Source organism: Dromiciops gliroides, chromosome 6 (genome assembly GCF_019393635.1).
Source record: "Dromiciops gliroides isolate mDroGli1 chromosome 6, mDroGli1.pri, whole genome shotgun sequence".
Lineage (NCBI taxonomy): Eukaryota > Metazoa > Chordata > Mammalia > Microbiotheria > Microbiotheriidae > Dromiciops > Dromiciops gliroides.
In genome coordinates this window covers 123,540,003-123,556,378 of record NC_057866.1, presented here as the reverse complement: position 1 = coordinate 123,556,378, position 16,376 = coordinate 123,540,003, and the positions used below count along the sequence as shown (strand labels likewise).

Genomic DNA, 16,376 nt, shown 5'->3' with positions numbered 1-16,376 from the left:
GGGCAAGTCACTTAACCCCAATTGCCTCACTAAAAAATAAAAAAATTTTTTTTTAAAATAGTGATTTAGAGCACTTTTTCATATGGGAATAGATAGCTTTGGTTTCTTCATCAGAAAACTGCCTGTTCATATCCTTTGACCATTTCTCAATTGGGGAATGACTTGGATTCTTATAAATTTGATTTAGTTCCCTATATATTTTAGAAATGAGGCCTTTATCAGAAATGCTGGCTGTAAAAATTGTTTCCCAGTTTTCTACCTCCCTTCTAATTTTGGCTGCATTGTTTCTGTTTTTAATGTAATCAAAGTCTTCCATCTTGCTTTTCATAATATTCTCTATCTCTTGTTTGGACATAAATTGTTTTCCTCTCCATAGATCTGAGAGGTAAACTATTCCTTCCTCTCCTAATTTATCTATGGTATCACCCTTTATGTTTAAATCTTGAACCCATTTTGACCTTATTTTTGTATAAGGTGTAAGATGTTGGTCTATTCCTAGTTTCTGCCAGTATCCTAGTATTTTCTAGTTTTCCCAGCTGTTTTTGTCAAATACTGAGTTCCTATCCCAGAAGCAGGAGTCTTTGGGTTTATCTAACAGTTGATTACTATAGTCATTTACAATTGTGTCTCCTGTGCCTAACATATTCCATTGATCCACCACTCTATTTCTTAGCCAGTACCACATAGTTTTGATGACTGCTGCTTCAAATTTGGACAGCTAGCCCACCTTCCTGTGCGTTTTTTTCATGAATTTCCTTGATATTCTTGACTTTTTGTTTTTTCAGATGAATTTTGTTATTATTTTTTTCTAGCTCTATAAAATAATCTTTTGGTAGTCTGATTGGTATGGCAATGAATAGGTAAATTAATTTAGATAGAATTGTCATTTTTATTATATTAGCTGAGTCTATCCATGAGCAATTTATATTTTTCCAGTTATGTAGATCTGATTTTATTTGTGTGAAAAGTGTTTTGTAATTGTGTTCATAGAGTTCCTGGGTTTGTCTTGGCAGGTAGACTCCTAAGTATTTTATATTGTCTACTGTTTCTTTCTTCTTTTTTTTTTTTTGGTGAGACAATTGGGGTCACACAGCTAGTAAGTGTTAAGTGTCCGAGGCTGGATTTGAATTCAGGTCTTCCTGACTCCAGGGCCGGTGTTCTATCCACTGTGCCACCTAGCTGCCCCCTACCGTTACTTTAAATGAAATTTCTCTTTCTGTCTCTTGCTGCTGAGCTTTGTTGGCCATGTATAGAAATGCTGATGATTTATGTGGGTTTATTTTATATCCTGCAATTTTGCTAAAGTTGTTAATTGTTTCAAGCAGTTTTTAGTTGATTCTTTAGGATTCTCTAAGTATACCATCATATCATCTGCAAAGAGTGAAAGTTTTGTTTCCTCCTTGCCTATTCTAATTCCTTTTCCTTCTCTTATTGCTATAACTAACATTTCTAATACAATATTAAATAATAGAGGTGTGGGGCAGCTAGGTGGTGCAGTGGATAGAGCACTGGCCCTGGAGTCAGGAGGACCTGAGTTCAAATTTGACCTCAGACACTTAACACTTACTTACTGGCTGTGTGATCCTGGACAGTCACTTAACCCCAATTGCCTCACCAAAAACAACAAAAAAAATAGAGGTGATTATGGACATCCCTGTTTCACCCCTGGTCTTATTGGGAATTCTTCCAACTTATCCCCATTATATATAATGTTTGCTGATGGTTTTAGGTAGATACTGCTTATTATTTTAAGGAAAGCTCCACCTATTCCTATGCTTTCTAGTGTTTTTAATAGGAATGAGTGTTGTATTTTGTCAAATGCTTTCTCTGCATCTATTGAGATAATCATATGATTTTGGTTGGTTTTCTTATTGATGTGGTTGATTATGTTAATAGTTTTTCTAATGTTGAACCAGCCCTGCATTCCTGGTATAAATCCCACCTGGTCATAGTGTATTATCCTGGTGATCACTTGCTGCAATCTCCTTGCTAATAATTTATTTAATATTTTTGCATCAATATTCATTAGGGAAATTGGTCTGTAATTTTCTTTCTCTGTTTTGGCTCTGCCTGGTTTTGGTATCAACACCATATTTGTGTCATAAAAGGAGTTTGGTAGAACTCAGAAGGAGGTTTATTTCAAAGATGAATGGAGTTTGGTCCTCTGAGGCCATTTCTAACATAGTAATTCTTAGTATCATTTCTCCGCGCCCCCCCCCTCCCTTTTTGGGTGAGCATGGGATAGAAGGAAGAGGAGAGACAAGAAGGCTCCTGTGGGGTTCTAGAAGTTATCTAGTCCCTTTATTTTGTGGATGAAGAACCTAAGGCTCAGGAGGAAAAGGGGTTTGTCCAACATTGCCCGGGTAGAGGCAGCATTTGTACCCAGGTCCTGAGAACCTTCATGTCATTGGAATGATGAACACAGAAACTAAAGGATGAGAAGTGTGGCCCGTTTCACTGTCAACCCATCGTATCACCCTGGTTCTTGAGTATGAGTGTTACCACAAATACAAATGCTGCCACTCATAGGGGTTGGGTTCAGGATCATTCTTTTCAGTAAGAACCAGACACAGTCCATTTTAAAAATTAGGATCAGGAATTTTTAAATAACATGTTTCTTAGGCGATTAAACAAGAGAATAACTGATCTTAGGAAGATAATTGTGTGTGTGTGTGTGTGTTCAACATTTCTGGGATTGAGTACGTTTTTGTCTCAGGGAGAAACATTTTGTGAGCTCTGAGTATTATGATCTTTTTTTTTTTGCACGGCAATGAGGGTTAAGTGACTTGCCCAGGGTGACACAGCTAGTAAGTGTCAAGTGTCTGAGGCCAGATTTGAACTCAGGTGTCCCTGAATTCAGGACCCATGCTTTATCCACTGTGACACCTAGCTTGCCCCCTGAGTATTATGATCTTATGTTAGACATGTGTGTCCTGTAAAAGCAGTGTCAGAATCACAGAATCTCAAAATGGAACCCATACTTGGGTAACAATTCTATTTAACCAATACCTATTAAATATCTAGTCCATGCAGGGCCCTGGGGACATCAAAGGGGAAAAAGAATTAAACTGTCCCTGACCTCAGGAAGCTTCCATTCTACCAGGGGAATACAGCATGTACTCAGAGAAGTAATTACAAAGTATATAAAAAGTAAATTCAAAAGAATTTCCGGAAGGGTCATTAGGAAAGTCCTCAATTTAGGGGGAGTTTAATATTTGAGCCAGAAAGGCAGAACAGGGGGAGGGTGTGGAGGTCAGGGGGAGAGACTTTTTTTTGGTCTGGGGATAGACCTATTTGGCTTTGCATTTGTAAAAAAACCCTAGAGGGCCTGGAACATGGTAGGTGTTTGATAAATGCCTTTTTTTTTATTTGAAATTTTAATTTTTTGACCTGTGATTTCATGCCAATACTGATGCTGATGAGAACAGATCACCAGCAATTTAGAGGCTTAGCATGTTGCTTGGGATGTTAAGTAGTTTGTGGAGGTGACATAGCCAGAAGCAGGGCGTGAAGCTAGAACTTCCTGACTCCAAGGCCTTCTATTCATTTCATCAAGCCGAAATGGAATTATAAGATTGAAATCATGGTGAGTATATACTCATTTTAATTTCTTAGGGTAGGGATTCTTAATCTGAAGTCCATATACTTTTTTTATACTTTATGAATAATATTTTATTTTTTTCCAATTACATGCAAAAACAATTTTTCACTTTTTTTTTTGGAGGCAGTTGGGGTTAAGTTACTTGCCTGGGGTCACACAGCTAGTGAGTGTCTTGTGTCGGATTTGAACTCAGTTCTTCCTGACTCCAGGGCTGGTGCTCTATGTACTTCACCAACTAGCTGCCCCTTTAATATTAGTTTTTTAAAAGTTTGGTGTTTTATATTCTCTCTCTACTCCCCTTCTCCCCTCCCTGAGATTATAAGTAATTTGATATAGGTTATACATGTGTTCATTTGTCTTTAAAAATATCTTGATAACTACTTCAGTGTAATTGATTTTCTTTGATAATCCTTTATTTCACGTATTTAAAAACATCCTGAGAAGGGGTCTATAGATACAACCAGACTGCCAGAGATGTCCAAGGCACAAAAAAGATTAAGAATCTCTGATCTAGGGACATGAATTTCTCTTTGCAGACACCTATCTTAGGCAGAAGAACTGATAGTATATAGGCTCTTTCATCACTAGAGAAAAATAGATTTAAGCAGTATTGTACTGTACTTCATGCCTAAATGACAGTTAAAGAAATTGGATTATTGAAACAGCAAATATAATATACAAGTTGAATGGGGAAGAAAAGGCAGTTTAGATGAGGGTGGAAAATTCTATCCCTTCAAGTTATTATTTGCTTTATAGTAGGTTGTTTTTGCATTTCCGCTTTTCAAGGTCTCCAATAGCAGTTGTGCCTATTTTCACCCCATTCATTCAGCTCTTTAGAAGCTATTTTAGTCTATTAGCAGGAAATACTGATCATGTGAAGCAAGATACAAGCTAAAATGAGATTAAACAATTTTTTTATTGTAAACTTAACCAACAGCCAAAACAAAGACACTTACAGAATGAGTACAGTGTCTCAAGGGACTTGAACATTCAACAAGGTAGAAACAAATATATTAATGAACAACAGGGGCAGCTAGATGGCACAGTGGATAAAGCACTGGCCTTGGATTCAGGAGGACCTGAGTTCAAATCCAGCCTCAGACACTTGACACTTAACTAGCTGTGTGACCCTGGGCAAGTCACTTAACCCTCATTGACCTGAAAGAAAGAAAGAAAGAACAACAAACCTAAAGAAAGACTTCTGTTCTATATCCCTGTACAGGTCTTTGTGAAGTTCCATCACATCATGTTTGTTTTCTTTCAGTTCTTAAAAAGACAGAATTCTTGCCTTAAAAAAATATCAATATAAAAAATCTGTGGAGGCTTGACAGAGTGAAGAAGGTAGGCAGGCAGGTTGCCTGACAGTAGGGTCTTAAGGGTTGGACATTGTCAGATGGGTTATTGGCCAGTTGCATGCAAAGAAAACATGTTCATGTACTTGATTTGGTCTCCATTCTTTCTGACCTCGTTAAGTTCACATTGTTGCATAAACTTTGGCTCACTTCTCCTTGATGCCAATAGATTCATTGTTGAAGGAAGCTTTACCAAGGTCAGGGAGGAGAATAATTGTTTCTTGTGCAAAAGTGTAGGACTGTTTTGGTTGGCTCATCAAGTGGTTGCCATTGGGAATGTCTAGATTCTACCTGGGGGAAGGGAAGGCAATAAACATTTATTAAGTGCCTTCCATGTGCTGGAAACTGTGCTAAGTGCTTTTACAAACATTAACCTATTTGATCCAGTGGGTAGAACACTCAGGGAATACCTGAACTCAAATCCAGCCTCAGAAATTTCTTAGCTGTGTGACTCCGGGCAACTCACTTAATCTCTGCTTTGTTTTCCTCAACCGAAAAATGGGGGGGGGGTGATAATAATAACAGCCATACAACCCAGGGTAGTTGTGAGGATCAAATGAGGTAAATGGCCTTTCATCAAAAATGAAAGGAAGTTCTGAAAGTTTGAAATTGGTGGTGGAGGATAGACATTCACTTCCATATAAATCCAACATTTTATTCCAAAGGAATTTTTCGGTCATGATTTTTCAATTTTATTGTTTCGTACCTCCTCTTAGGACATAATGGAAGATGAGGACAAAAGGTTTGAGGAAAAGAGCTGCATATTACCAAGACTGAAGAAGGGAGGCTGGATGCGAGAGAGAGACTCCTAACTTGTGTTCCTTTCCATTGTTGACCCCTTATTGTCTAGCATGAGAGGGACACTGATGTGGAGACAAAACCGTGCCTGCCCATCATTTCTGTACCTTGTGGGCTGACCAAGTGCTGCTGTTTGTAATTCATTTTGGTGTGTCCTCTTTTTCTTTACACTAGACGGTGCGTCTCTGACCAAAGGAAATGTTTCTTTTGGGAGCTGACTTTTTCAAGTTTTGTTTTTTCATCTTGTCTATTTTATATTTAATTGAACGTATCACTTTTCTTTCTCCAGGGCACCAATGCCTCTGCTCTGGAAAAAGACATTGGTCCAGAGCAGTTTCCAATCAATGAACACTACTTTGGATTGGTCAATGTAAGTATTATTTTCATTAAATGCCCGTCTATTCTCCCATGTGGAACCCATGGTTTCTGTTTTCATTGCTCCATTTTCAGTAATTTCATTGTAGTGATCAGAAAATGGCAAGTTGGAAGTTTCAGAAGGACAAGTTCAGTCTATTATTTTAAGACAATTTTAGCTGCTTTAAAAAAGACCTTAGCCACTGTATCTGGGCTAGTTCCTGGAGCTGTACTTATGGGATCACTCCTATCTACATAGTTTCCAATGGTTAAGGGTAAATTAAACAATTCAATGATGAATTAATATTTATTTTGATGGCCACTCCAAGAAAATATATGCAGGCCAACTTACCCTTTTTTCTAAAGCATATGGATAAAAAATCTTAGGTTACTACTGAATTCTTTGCATAATTAAATTCAAATTCCACAAATATTTATTAAATACTGTATTTTATATAAAGCACTAGGCTAGATTCTAAAGGATAAAAAAAGATGAACTAAAACATTTCTCAAAGCAAAAGTTAAATAAAACATTTCTCCTTCTAGATTGTGTGATTACTGAAGGTAAGGACACATACAGGTATACCAAATGGAAAAAAGATAATTCTATACAGCAAATACAACCAAGTTATTTTGCAAAATACAAGGAAAACAAAAATCATTTCCGGCTTTGGGGAGATATGGAGATAATTAGGTCAGACTTTATGGAGAAAGCGACATTTGTACTGGGTCTTGAGAAGTAGATGGGGTTTCCTAATGCAAATAGAGTGAACCTAGAAAGCATCCCAGCTCCTGGTGGGGTAAGTAAGACTAGATAGTTTTTGCAAACTCCTGGTGCCGGTTCACTTCTGCTCTAGTAATATCTTCTTTGAACTGGCCAGGAGCAAAACCTTGTGCATAACAAGATCTAGCAGGGTCTGGTTTCCTCACCAGCTGGCTACAGCCAAGTGATCAAGTAATACAACCCGGCTCCCCTACAGTTTCCCTTCCTCATCTACCTCTCTGAGTAGAGGACTTAAAGGAGCATATGAACACTCTCTCAGAAACACCTGGCTCTCCTTTGCAGCTGCTCCGGTAGCACTCTCTGATAAGGTGGCTCTAGGCTAATGTATAATTTCCAGTGTGGAAGTTGAAACCCAGAAGCCCTCTCAATGCAACCCCTTTCCCCGTGTGTGACAAAACGTGGCTTCCAACCTTGGGCCCTCCTTATAGGAGAAATAATGAGAGGCTGGTGAGGAGAGAAGGGAGGTTTTAGAACTGGGTGTGATATTTGTGTGTTGGAACAGGAATATAAAAGGGAAGTCTGTGAGTGAAATACAGACATATTTTATTTAAATATCCTGTCTTAGACCCCTGTGCACTAGTCCTTGGATTTGATTTGTCCATGAAGCCCATTACTGATGTGAGTGAGAGTTTGCCTTTACAAAGAGAAATGTATTAATGGTATGTAGGGAAGAATCAAAATTTAGGTCATTGAATGGAAGAAGCAGAATTATGGAAACTGATGTTTATCCCCCTCCCCCCCCATAGACTTGTTAATTTTTTCCATATTCACAGCTAATGTGATATATCACAGCTCCATCTAGTTTTGTTTTTGTTTTTGGTTTTTTTTTGTTTTTGTTTTTGTTTTTGTTTTTGCAGGGCAATGGGGCTTAAGTGACTTGCCCAGGGTCACACAGCTAGTAAGTGTCAAGTGTCTGAGGCCGGATTTGAACTCAGGTACTCCTGAATCCAGGGCCATTGCTTCGTCTACTGCGCCACCCAGCTGCCCCCTCCATCTAGTTTTTTAAAGGAAATCATTGACTCCCCACTCTGCTTTTCCCTTTTCCTCTCTTCCCTCTCTCCCTCCCCCACTCTAACTCTGTTCCCTCTTTCTCTCTCTCCCTCTCCCTTCTCTTTCTGTCCCTTTTCCTTCCCTCTCTTTCTCCTTCCTCCTTTTCTTCTATCTGCCTCTTTTTGTATAGACACACTATTAAACCTGGCAAAACCATTCAAATACAGAGAAGGGAAATGTATTCCAGAAACTTTCTCCACCAAACCCCATCTCTCAGGCACTGTCTGTTGAATAAGGGCCAAATTTCAGTGAAATAATGTGGGACTCTCACCTCAGACTCTCATCACAGGTCTAATAATAAGGGGCTGGTAAGAAGCATGGGGAGGTTATAGGACTTCAGGTATTCATGGGATGATATTAATAACATCAGAGAGAATATCTGTTTCCCTTTGGGGCAAACACAAACCACAAACTAAAGAGGGAATTAGGGTGCATCCTTTACTATTTCAAAGAGGATAGGGCACTGGGGCTGGAGTCAGAAAACTTGGATTTAAGTCCCCATTCTGATACTTAGTAACTCTCTAACCTTGAGAAGGTTCCTTTACTTCTCAGCCTCCATTTCCTGTAAGAAATAGGGGATATAATAGTTTTTTTGAGAGGTTGTGTGGCATAGTAGATAGAGCTTGCTTTTAGGAAGATGTTGGTTTGAGTCCAACCTCTGCCATACATTGGCTGTGTGACCCTGGGCAAGTCACTTAATTTCTCAGTGTTCTACTCAACCCTCTGATATTATGAAGTACAGAGCCCGTGCTGCTTTTTAATGGTAGAGGGATTTTCTTGATTGGAAGTTTCTCATATGATTGAAATCACAGGTCTGGTCCAAAACAACAACAACAAACAACCCCCAAACCCAATCCTTACACTACTTACTTCACAAGTTTGTTGTGAAGATCAAATGAGAAAATACATATAAAGTGCTTTGTAAACCATAAAAGCCTATTTGGCCTAGAGTGAACTCAAATTTAGCAGGTAGAGAACTATCAGTTTTCAACTTTGAGACAAGAGCATTTGAATGGTCTTTCTGGGCTTGATGATATCTACTGTGACATTGTACCAAAGCTAGATTCTACCCCCTCCTCCAATAATTAGTTCATTGGTAAGTTGTTGAAACGATTTTTCTATTTTTTGTGTTCTCTTTTTTTCATGTACTCTGTTATTATGATGGTGGCTAGGGACCTACAAAACTCAAAAGTTGCCTGGATCTCTCCATATCTCCAAGAGCCTCTGCCCCTCACAAGTGAGGGGCATTCAGCTTCTGCTGAAATGGCTCCTCTGAGGGAGAACTTAGAGCATCCCTTTTGATTTTTGAACAGCTGCAACACTTAGAAATTTCTTCCATATCAGCAGCTGAACTCTACCTCCTCTATACCACCCACTCACAGATCTTAGTCTCACCTCTGGGAGCAGAGAGACAGTCTAATAGTCCTTCCATATGGCAGCCTTTGAAATATTTGAAGACAGCTATCATGTACCCTCTACCCTGCTCCAAGTTTTATCTTCTCCAGGTTAAACCTCTCTGGTTTCTTCAATGATTCCTAATCTGATATGGTTTCAAATTAATTCTCCTGATTACTCTTCTCTTTACCATGCACCTGTTGGTAATTTTTCTTTAGCTGTGGTCTAGCCATAGCAGAGATTGCTACAGAGATGCTTTTTCCTAGAACCCATCCTATTATTTGTGCAGCCAAAGATAGCACTGCCATTTTTTGTCCATCGTTTTGTACGTATATTGAGTTGGCATTTGGCCAAAATCCTTATGTCTTTTTCAAATGAAAAAGGTCTTTCCTTCCTGTAATGTCTTAAACATAAGTATAAGATTTAAACATTTGTCCTTATCAGATTTCAACTTGTCCTTATCAGATTTCATCTGAGATTTGGCCCATCATCCTAACCAACAAGACTCAACCAGTTTTTCTGGCAGGGAATAATGCTGCTTGTCACATTAGAATATTATATCTGTGGGAGAATCCCAGCCTATGGTCTGTTGTACTCAGAGGAAAAGTCCAAAGACCATCGTTGGGGATGTTTGTATTTTTCATCTACTTACACTGATCCATACTGATCGAATAGACACATAAAAAGATTGTACTGTGTTTCTAGTAAGTAGGCTGATGCAGATTGTCATATCTGGATGGTGATTGAATGTTAAAGTCTCCAGAGGCAAAGGTCTTCTAGAAATCAGATCTCTTTGGGAAATGATTCATGCCATTTTCCTTTTCCTTTGGCAGTTTGGGAACACATGCTACTGTAACTCCGTGCTGCAAGCGCTGTATTTCTGTCGGCCATTTCGAGAAAATGTATTGGCGTACAAGGCTCAGCAAAAAAAGAAGGAAAATCTGTTGACTTGCTTGGCAGACCTTTTTCACAGCATTGCTACTCAGAAGAAGAAAGTTGGCGTGATTCCACCAAAGAAGTTCATTTCAAGGTTAAGAAAGGAGAATGGTGAGTATAAAGCAACACCCTGTTTAAAGTATGACTGGTCTTGTCTGCTTTCCCATAAAGTGAGAAAAAGTTAATGAGTGGATCAAATTACTTCAGTCTTAAGTTTTATTTCAAGGGTCTGCCATCTTGTTGGTGGTGACATTCCTTCTACCAGTGGAGAATTCATTTCTTATTAGATTTAAAAAAAACCAACCCAAAACAACTTATTAGTTTTCCCCCCAAGAATTGGGTTCCCTCACCCCATAATCACTAGCCTCTGGCCCACCTAATGTTGGATATCTTTAGCTATAGACAAAGTCCATCATTGAATCTATATTTAAAGCCCCTCTTAGCTTGGTGGACCCTTTTAAACCCTTTTTTCTGCTGATATAGCCTTTGAGGACTGAGGTGCGTCTTTTTATGTCAAAGAGGCTTCAAAATATGCTTTTAGTGGTACCTATATTGGGGAAAATTTTATAATCTCATTTTTTAATAGGAAGGTCTATGAACTTTTTTTGTGATATGTCTATAAGTATATTTCAATAAAATTGGTTGCCTTTTCAGTTTCTTTGACACATTTAAAAAGGTTTTTCTGAGAAGGGGTGCATTTGCTTCACCAAACAGTGAAAGGGGGTTGACTGTGGCACAAAAATAGGTCAAGCATCTCAGTTTTAGAATGATCTCTCAGAGGAATTGGAGGTATTCTGTTTGGTCTGAGTGAGAAGCAGCAGAAGCAGTGGGAGGGAGGGAGGGAGATGCAAAGAGGAGTGAGAAAATAATTATTAATAGTCGATATATTTGGGGACCCAGAGATCGATTTTTTAGTTTTCCCTCCCTCTCCACTAAAAAAGGCCAGCTCTCCTTGAGAGATTCTATCGAATCTCATCTAGGTCAGACCCACCTGATCCTAAGATCACAAAGAGAACTTTGGGTGGAGATAGATTCCTTTGCCTCAATAGCCCAAGGATTTAGGGATGAAATTAAATTGCCCTGACCAGTTTTGAGTGAGGGTCTTGCATTCCTTTCTCTGATGTCTTCCTTGGACTTCATTGTAATATAGTTTACCTTCAAGTCATGTCAACCAATTAGATTTAAATAATGCTAACCAATTAGATTTGTTTAATGTATAATGATCTGTTTCTATCAAAAAAGGATAAAAACCCTTGGAAAATGCCATGTGGTGTCTTTTGGGAACTTTTCTCCTGCTTATACTATCAGGCATGCTGAAGCTCTCTCTCTGCTTCCTATACCATGAGCCCTGGGATCATGAGAAGATAGGGAGACATGTGGTCAATCCCCTACTATTATTTACACACACACACACACACACACACACACACACACACACACACAATATAAGCATATCCAAAACTTGTGTATATAGTAATTATTGTGAGCATCACAGAGACAATTTTAGGCTTTGATGAAAGTCAATCAGTAAACAAGCATTTATTAGGTACTTACTATGTGCCAAGTACTGTGCTAAATACTGGAAATACAAATACAAGGATAAATAAAGTTAGTTCCTGCCTTCAGGGAACTTACATTCTAATGGGAGAAGACACCTATAAAGGGAAGCTGGAAAGGGGTGTGTGTGTATATGTGTACACAAAGTTATATGGCACAGGTGCATTGTAGAGGATGTAAGGAGTGCCACCGGGGGCGTAATGAGATGTTAGTTGGCTTGAGTGCCCTCAATGGAGAAGTCATGTGATTAGATAGAAAGACCAGACATAGGGGTGGAGCTTGCTACTTTCAGTGTATGGATTCAAGGGTTTGAGGGAGCTTTAGGATGATGAATTTCCTTAGGCATGGAAGAAATGAGAGGAAAGAAGAAACTTCTAACACTTAGAGCGATTTCTGAGTGTGGTGGGCCGCTTCAGGAGGCTCCTTCACTGGAGGCCTTGAAGTGGAGGGTAGATAATACTGTCATGGAGATTCTTTTTTCAGGTGTAGGTTAGACTGGATGGTTGCAGAGAACCCTAAAAATTCTGTGGGGGCAGCTAGGTGGCACAGTGGATAGAGCACCCGCCCTGGAGTCAGGAGTACCTGAGTTCAAATCCGGCCTCAGACACTTAACACTTACTAGCTGTGTGACCCTGGGCAAGTCACTTAACCCCAATTGCCTCACTAAAAAACAAAAACAAAAACTGTGATATTTGTTTGGGCACAAACCCCCCAGAAAAAAAGAGACCTCTCTTCTAGAATCATACTCAGGGTTGGGTAAGAGAGATACCTGCCCCAGGCATCCTCTAAATAGAACACCAATTGAAAGAAACATTTTGATCCATTAATTAAACAAAAGTGTACTATCTTTGTACACTTGTCATAAGTAATTACGGCAAATGAATATTATCTCATACTAAGTAGTGCTTTTTAAAAAAAACAGTTCTCTTTAATTAGATTGTCTGATCCAATTGAAGGATGTCAGTGTGATACACTGTGTTGTGTGTTCAGTTAACTTGCTGCTGCCCTGGTTTTTTACTCTGGTTTAATTTTCTTCCTTGAAAGAGAAGAGCTACATGGGATAAAAAATTATTCGGAGGGGGCAGCTAGGTGGAGCAGTGGATAGAGCACTAGCCCTGGATTCAGGAGGACCTGAGTTCAAGTCCAGCCTCAGACACTTGACGCTTACTAGCCATGTGGCCCTGGGCAAGTCACTTAACCCTCATTGCCCCGCCCCCTCCAAAATTATTCGGAGAATAAGCTAAAATTTTTGAGTAAGGTGGTTGTTTGATCTGTGTTCAGATATACCTTGTCTTCCAGCACTATTCAGTTTAGCAAAAACTCATTGTTAGGTGAACTGACCTTACTGGAGGGAGGAAGACCCTGTGAAACATTGGGATGAATGTCAGAAATGGGCAGTAACTCAGATGACAACATGGTAGAGTCTCATGCCTTTACGGCAAAGATTGGTTATAAATATTAAGTATAGCTTAGCCTTTTATCACCAGCTTCCTATTGGACATATGAAACTGGATGGTCTATAGACATTTCAAACTCAACATGACCAAAATAGAATTTATCTTTCCACCACAATCTTCACTCTTTCAAGCTTTCTTATTTTTTTTTAAGATATCATCATACTTCTATAATCTTGATATTCTTCTTGATTTATCATTCTCCCTCATCCTGTACATCTAGTAGTACCCTTGCTATTTAATTTCCACAACATCTCTTATATCTATCTCCTCTCCACTCACACACTTTAATTCAGTTCCTCATCACCTCTCAACTAGACTTTTAAAAAATCATATTTTATAAAGAACTTAAAATCTCCATATATACATGCATATTTATATGTGTGTGTATACATACAAAAAGAAGATTATATATGATATCTTATCTGGATCTTATATGAAGCTTACCTGGAACACTGAGAATCAGGGATGTTTGAGTGCTGAGAGCTGATTATTAAATTTTCACTGTGAGGGTTCACACTTCGGAAATTGACAAATGCTACGAGTCAAGGCTTGATTTCTTGTTTTGTTGATTAACTTAAGAACATGATGGAGAAAATATTAATAATGCAAATGAAGCTTAAAACTCTTTGGACATTTTTGGAGAGCCAGTTGTTTTCAAACATTTACCAGCATATCCTTGACCATTGTAACTAAATCGGTCTCTCTCCCTCAAGACTCTCCACACTATTCCACACTTCATGTAGTTGCCAAAGTGATTTTCCTTAAGAATGAATCTAGGGGGCAGCTAGGTGGCACAGTGGTTAAAGTACCATCCCTGAATTCAGGAGGACCTGAGTTCAAATCTGGCCTCAGACACTTAACACTTACTAGCTGTGTGACCCTGGGCAAGTCACTTAACCCCAATTGCTTCACCAAAAAAAAAAAAAAAAAGAATGAATCTAACCATGTTACTTCCAAACTCAGTAAACTCTAGTGGTGGTGTGTTGCCTCTAGGATCAAATATAAGCTTCCATGTTTGACTTTTAAAGCCTTTTCCAGACTTAGTTTGTCTTTCCAATCTGGTTATTCCTTCCTCAGTGGTCTAGCCTTATCTCTGTTCCCCTTGCATGACACTCCCCCTCCCTTCTACATGTCTTTTGTACTGGTTATCTTTCTCCCATGTTTGAAGGGCAGTCCCCATCAACTCTAGCTCAGACTCCCTCTCTTCCTTCAAGACACAGCTTGAGCACTACCTTCCACATGAAGCCTATCCTGAATCCCCTCCACACGCTGTGTCCCCCCAACTCCTATGCCCTGCTTCCTTAACTACCTTGTAGCTTATATATTTTCTGTATATGTTTTTATCTGTACACATTGTCTTATACAATGTTAAGCTTCTTAGATCATTTCATTTTATATTTGTTTCCCCAGAGCTTACCAGAGTGCCTAGCACATGTAGCAGTTGTTTAATAAATGCTAGTTGATTGAAACAATGTTGAACACAATTAACTACACAAAGGGGCAAGCCTGTACTGTAATTCTGGTTGTGTATATATGACAGGGTCAGCCTTGTATGCTTCATGGTGTATAAAATTTAAATCAGAGTATAACAACTTTGCTTTGGTTCTAGGAATCTGTCCTCAAATTTCGGAGCTAGTTACACGTTCCTGTCAAAAATAGATTAGTCCTGGATAGAGCACTGGCCCTGGAGTTGGGAGGACCCGAGTTCAAATCCAGCCTCAGATAACTTGACACTTACTAGCTGTGTGACCCTGGGCAAGTCACTTTTAACCCCAACACAAAAAACTTTTTTAAAATTTAAAATATTTAAAACAAACAAACAAAAAGATGTCCTAGTTAGTCCAATTCGTGAGAAAATAATGTGCTTTGCCAACGCCCGAAGGCCCCCCTAGCGTAAGGGGATTGATTTGGATTTATTGGATTGACTGACTCTGCTTATAGACTCACTTGAAGTTGACTTGATTGAAATCACACCTGCCTGGCTCTCAAGGAGGGTATGTTCTCAGAGGCTGTGGAATCTGACCTCAACACGGGACTACCCTCAAGTCCAGTGAACCAATGGCTTTGGGTGATGCCAGCTAATTAGCTTGAAGCAGTGTGGAAGGATGCCTCTCCTTGGGGACACAGGAGGAGCTTCCTCTGGCAGTTCGTCTCTCAAACAGGCTGGTGGTGGAGGACTTGAGGAAGAACTGAGAGAGGCTGGAACTCTAGGCTAGATAGGCCTTTTCTTAACTTTCTGACCCAGGCGTTCTCTTTTACTAATACCTGGTATGCTTTAATAAATGCTTAATGCCCCAAATTGGTGCTAAATCTTCTAATTTATAAGTAACCCTACTGTGTGACCCTGGGCATGTCACTTAACCCCAATTGCCTTACTAAAAAAAAAAAAAAAGAAAACATAAGTAACCCTAGCTAATTTTCCCTATACTTGGGATAGGAATAAGGCAACCACACAATAGATTTTAAACGTCACAAATTGTGCAGTTGATTTGTACAAACAATCTTGCTTCCTTGTTTTACTTTTCATTTTTATGGTATCCAGTAATCGAACATTAGTACCATAGGATAAGATCTTTTCCCACCTTCTCTGCTTATCATCTCCCCTGTCCTATAAGCCCTATGACCTCTCAAATCCTTTTACCTTGTCCAAATATTCATCTCCATTTCTTTTCTCACCCTTGCCTGACCCACATTATCATGGTGCCTGGCATGTAGTTAACATCAGATTACAAAGTTTGTTAACTTACTGTATCATAAAATGGCAAATATGAAGAATTCCAAGACACTTAGACTGGGATAAACTGATAACTGCCAAATGAAGTAAGCAGAAGTGACAGCAGAATGTACGTAATGGATATAATAATGTAAAGTAAACCAAGACCAAAAGGCTTTAGAGCTCTGTTTTTAGCTGAGATTTGAAGGAAACCAGGGAGGCCAGGAGTTAGGGATAAGGAGAGAGAGAGAATTCCAGGCATGGCAGGCAAAGTGCCTAGAGTCAAAGTGCCTGGAGTATTCCTTTCGGGGAACAAGAAGGAGGTCAGTGTCACTGGATTGAAGAATGTGTAGAGGGAAGGAGGTTGTAAGAAGACTGG

At 39.2% G+C, this 16,376-nt stretch overlaps 1 protein-coding gene across 2 annotated transcripts in view; it reads left to right on the top strand.

Moving 5' to 3' along the window:
* The window catches only part of USP46 (ubiquitin specific peptidase 46), a 77,887-nt gene that overhangs the window by 24,624 nt on the left and 36,887 nt on the right, over window positions 1–16,376 (top strand). For both annotated transcript variants that reach the window (XM_043971421.1, XM_043971419.1), the window contains exons 2-3: window positions 6,041–6,121; window positions 10,168–10,381. In XM_043971421.1, the coding sequence (XP_043827356.1) occupies window positions 6,041–6,121; window positions 10,168–10,381 (295 nt within the window). The remainder of the gene's footprint in view (window positions 1–6,040; window positions 6,122–10,167; window positions 10,382–16,376) is intronic.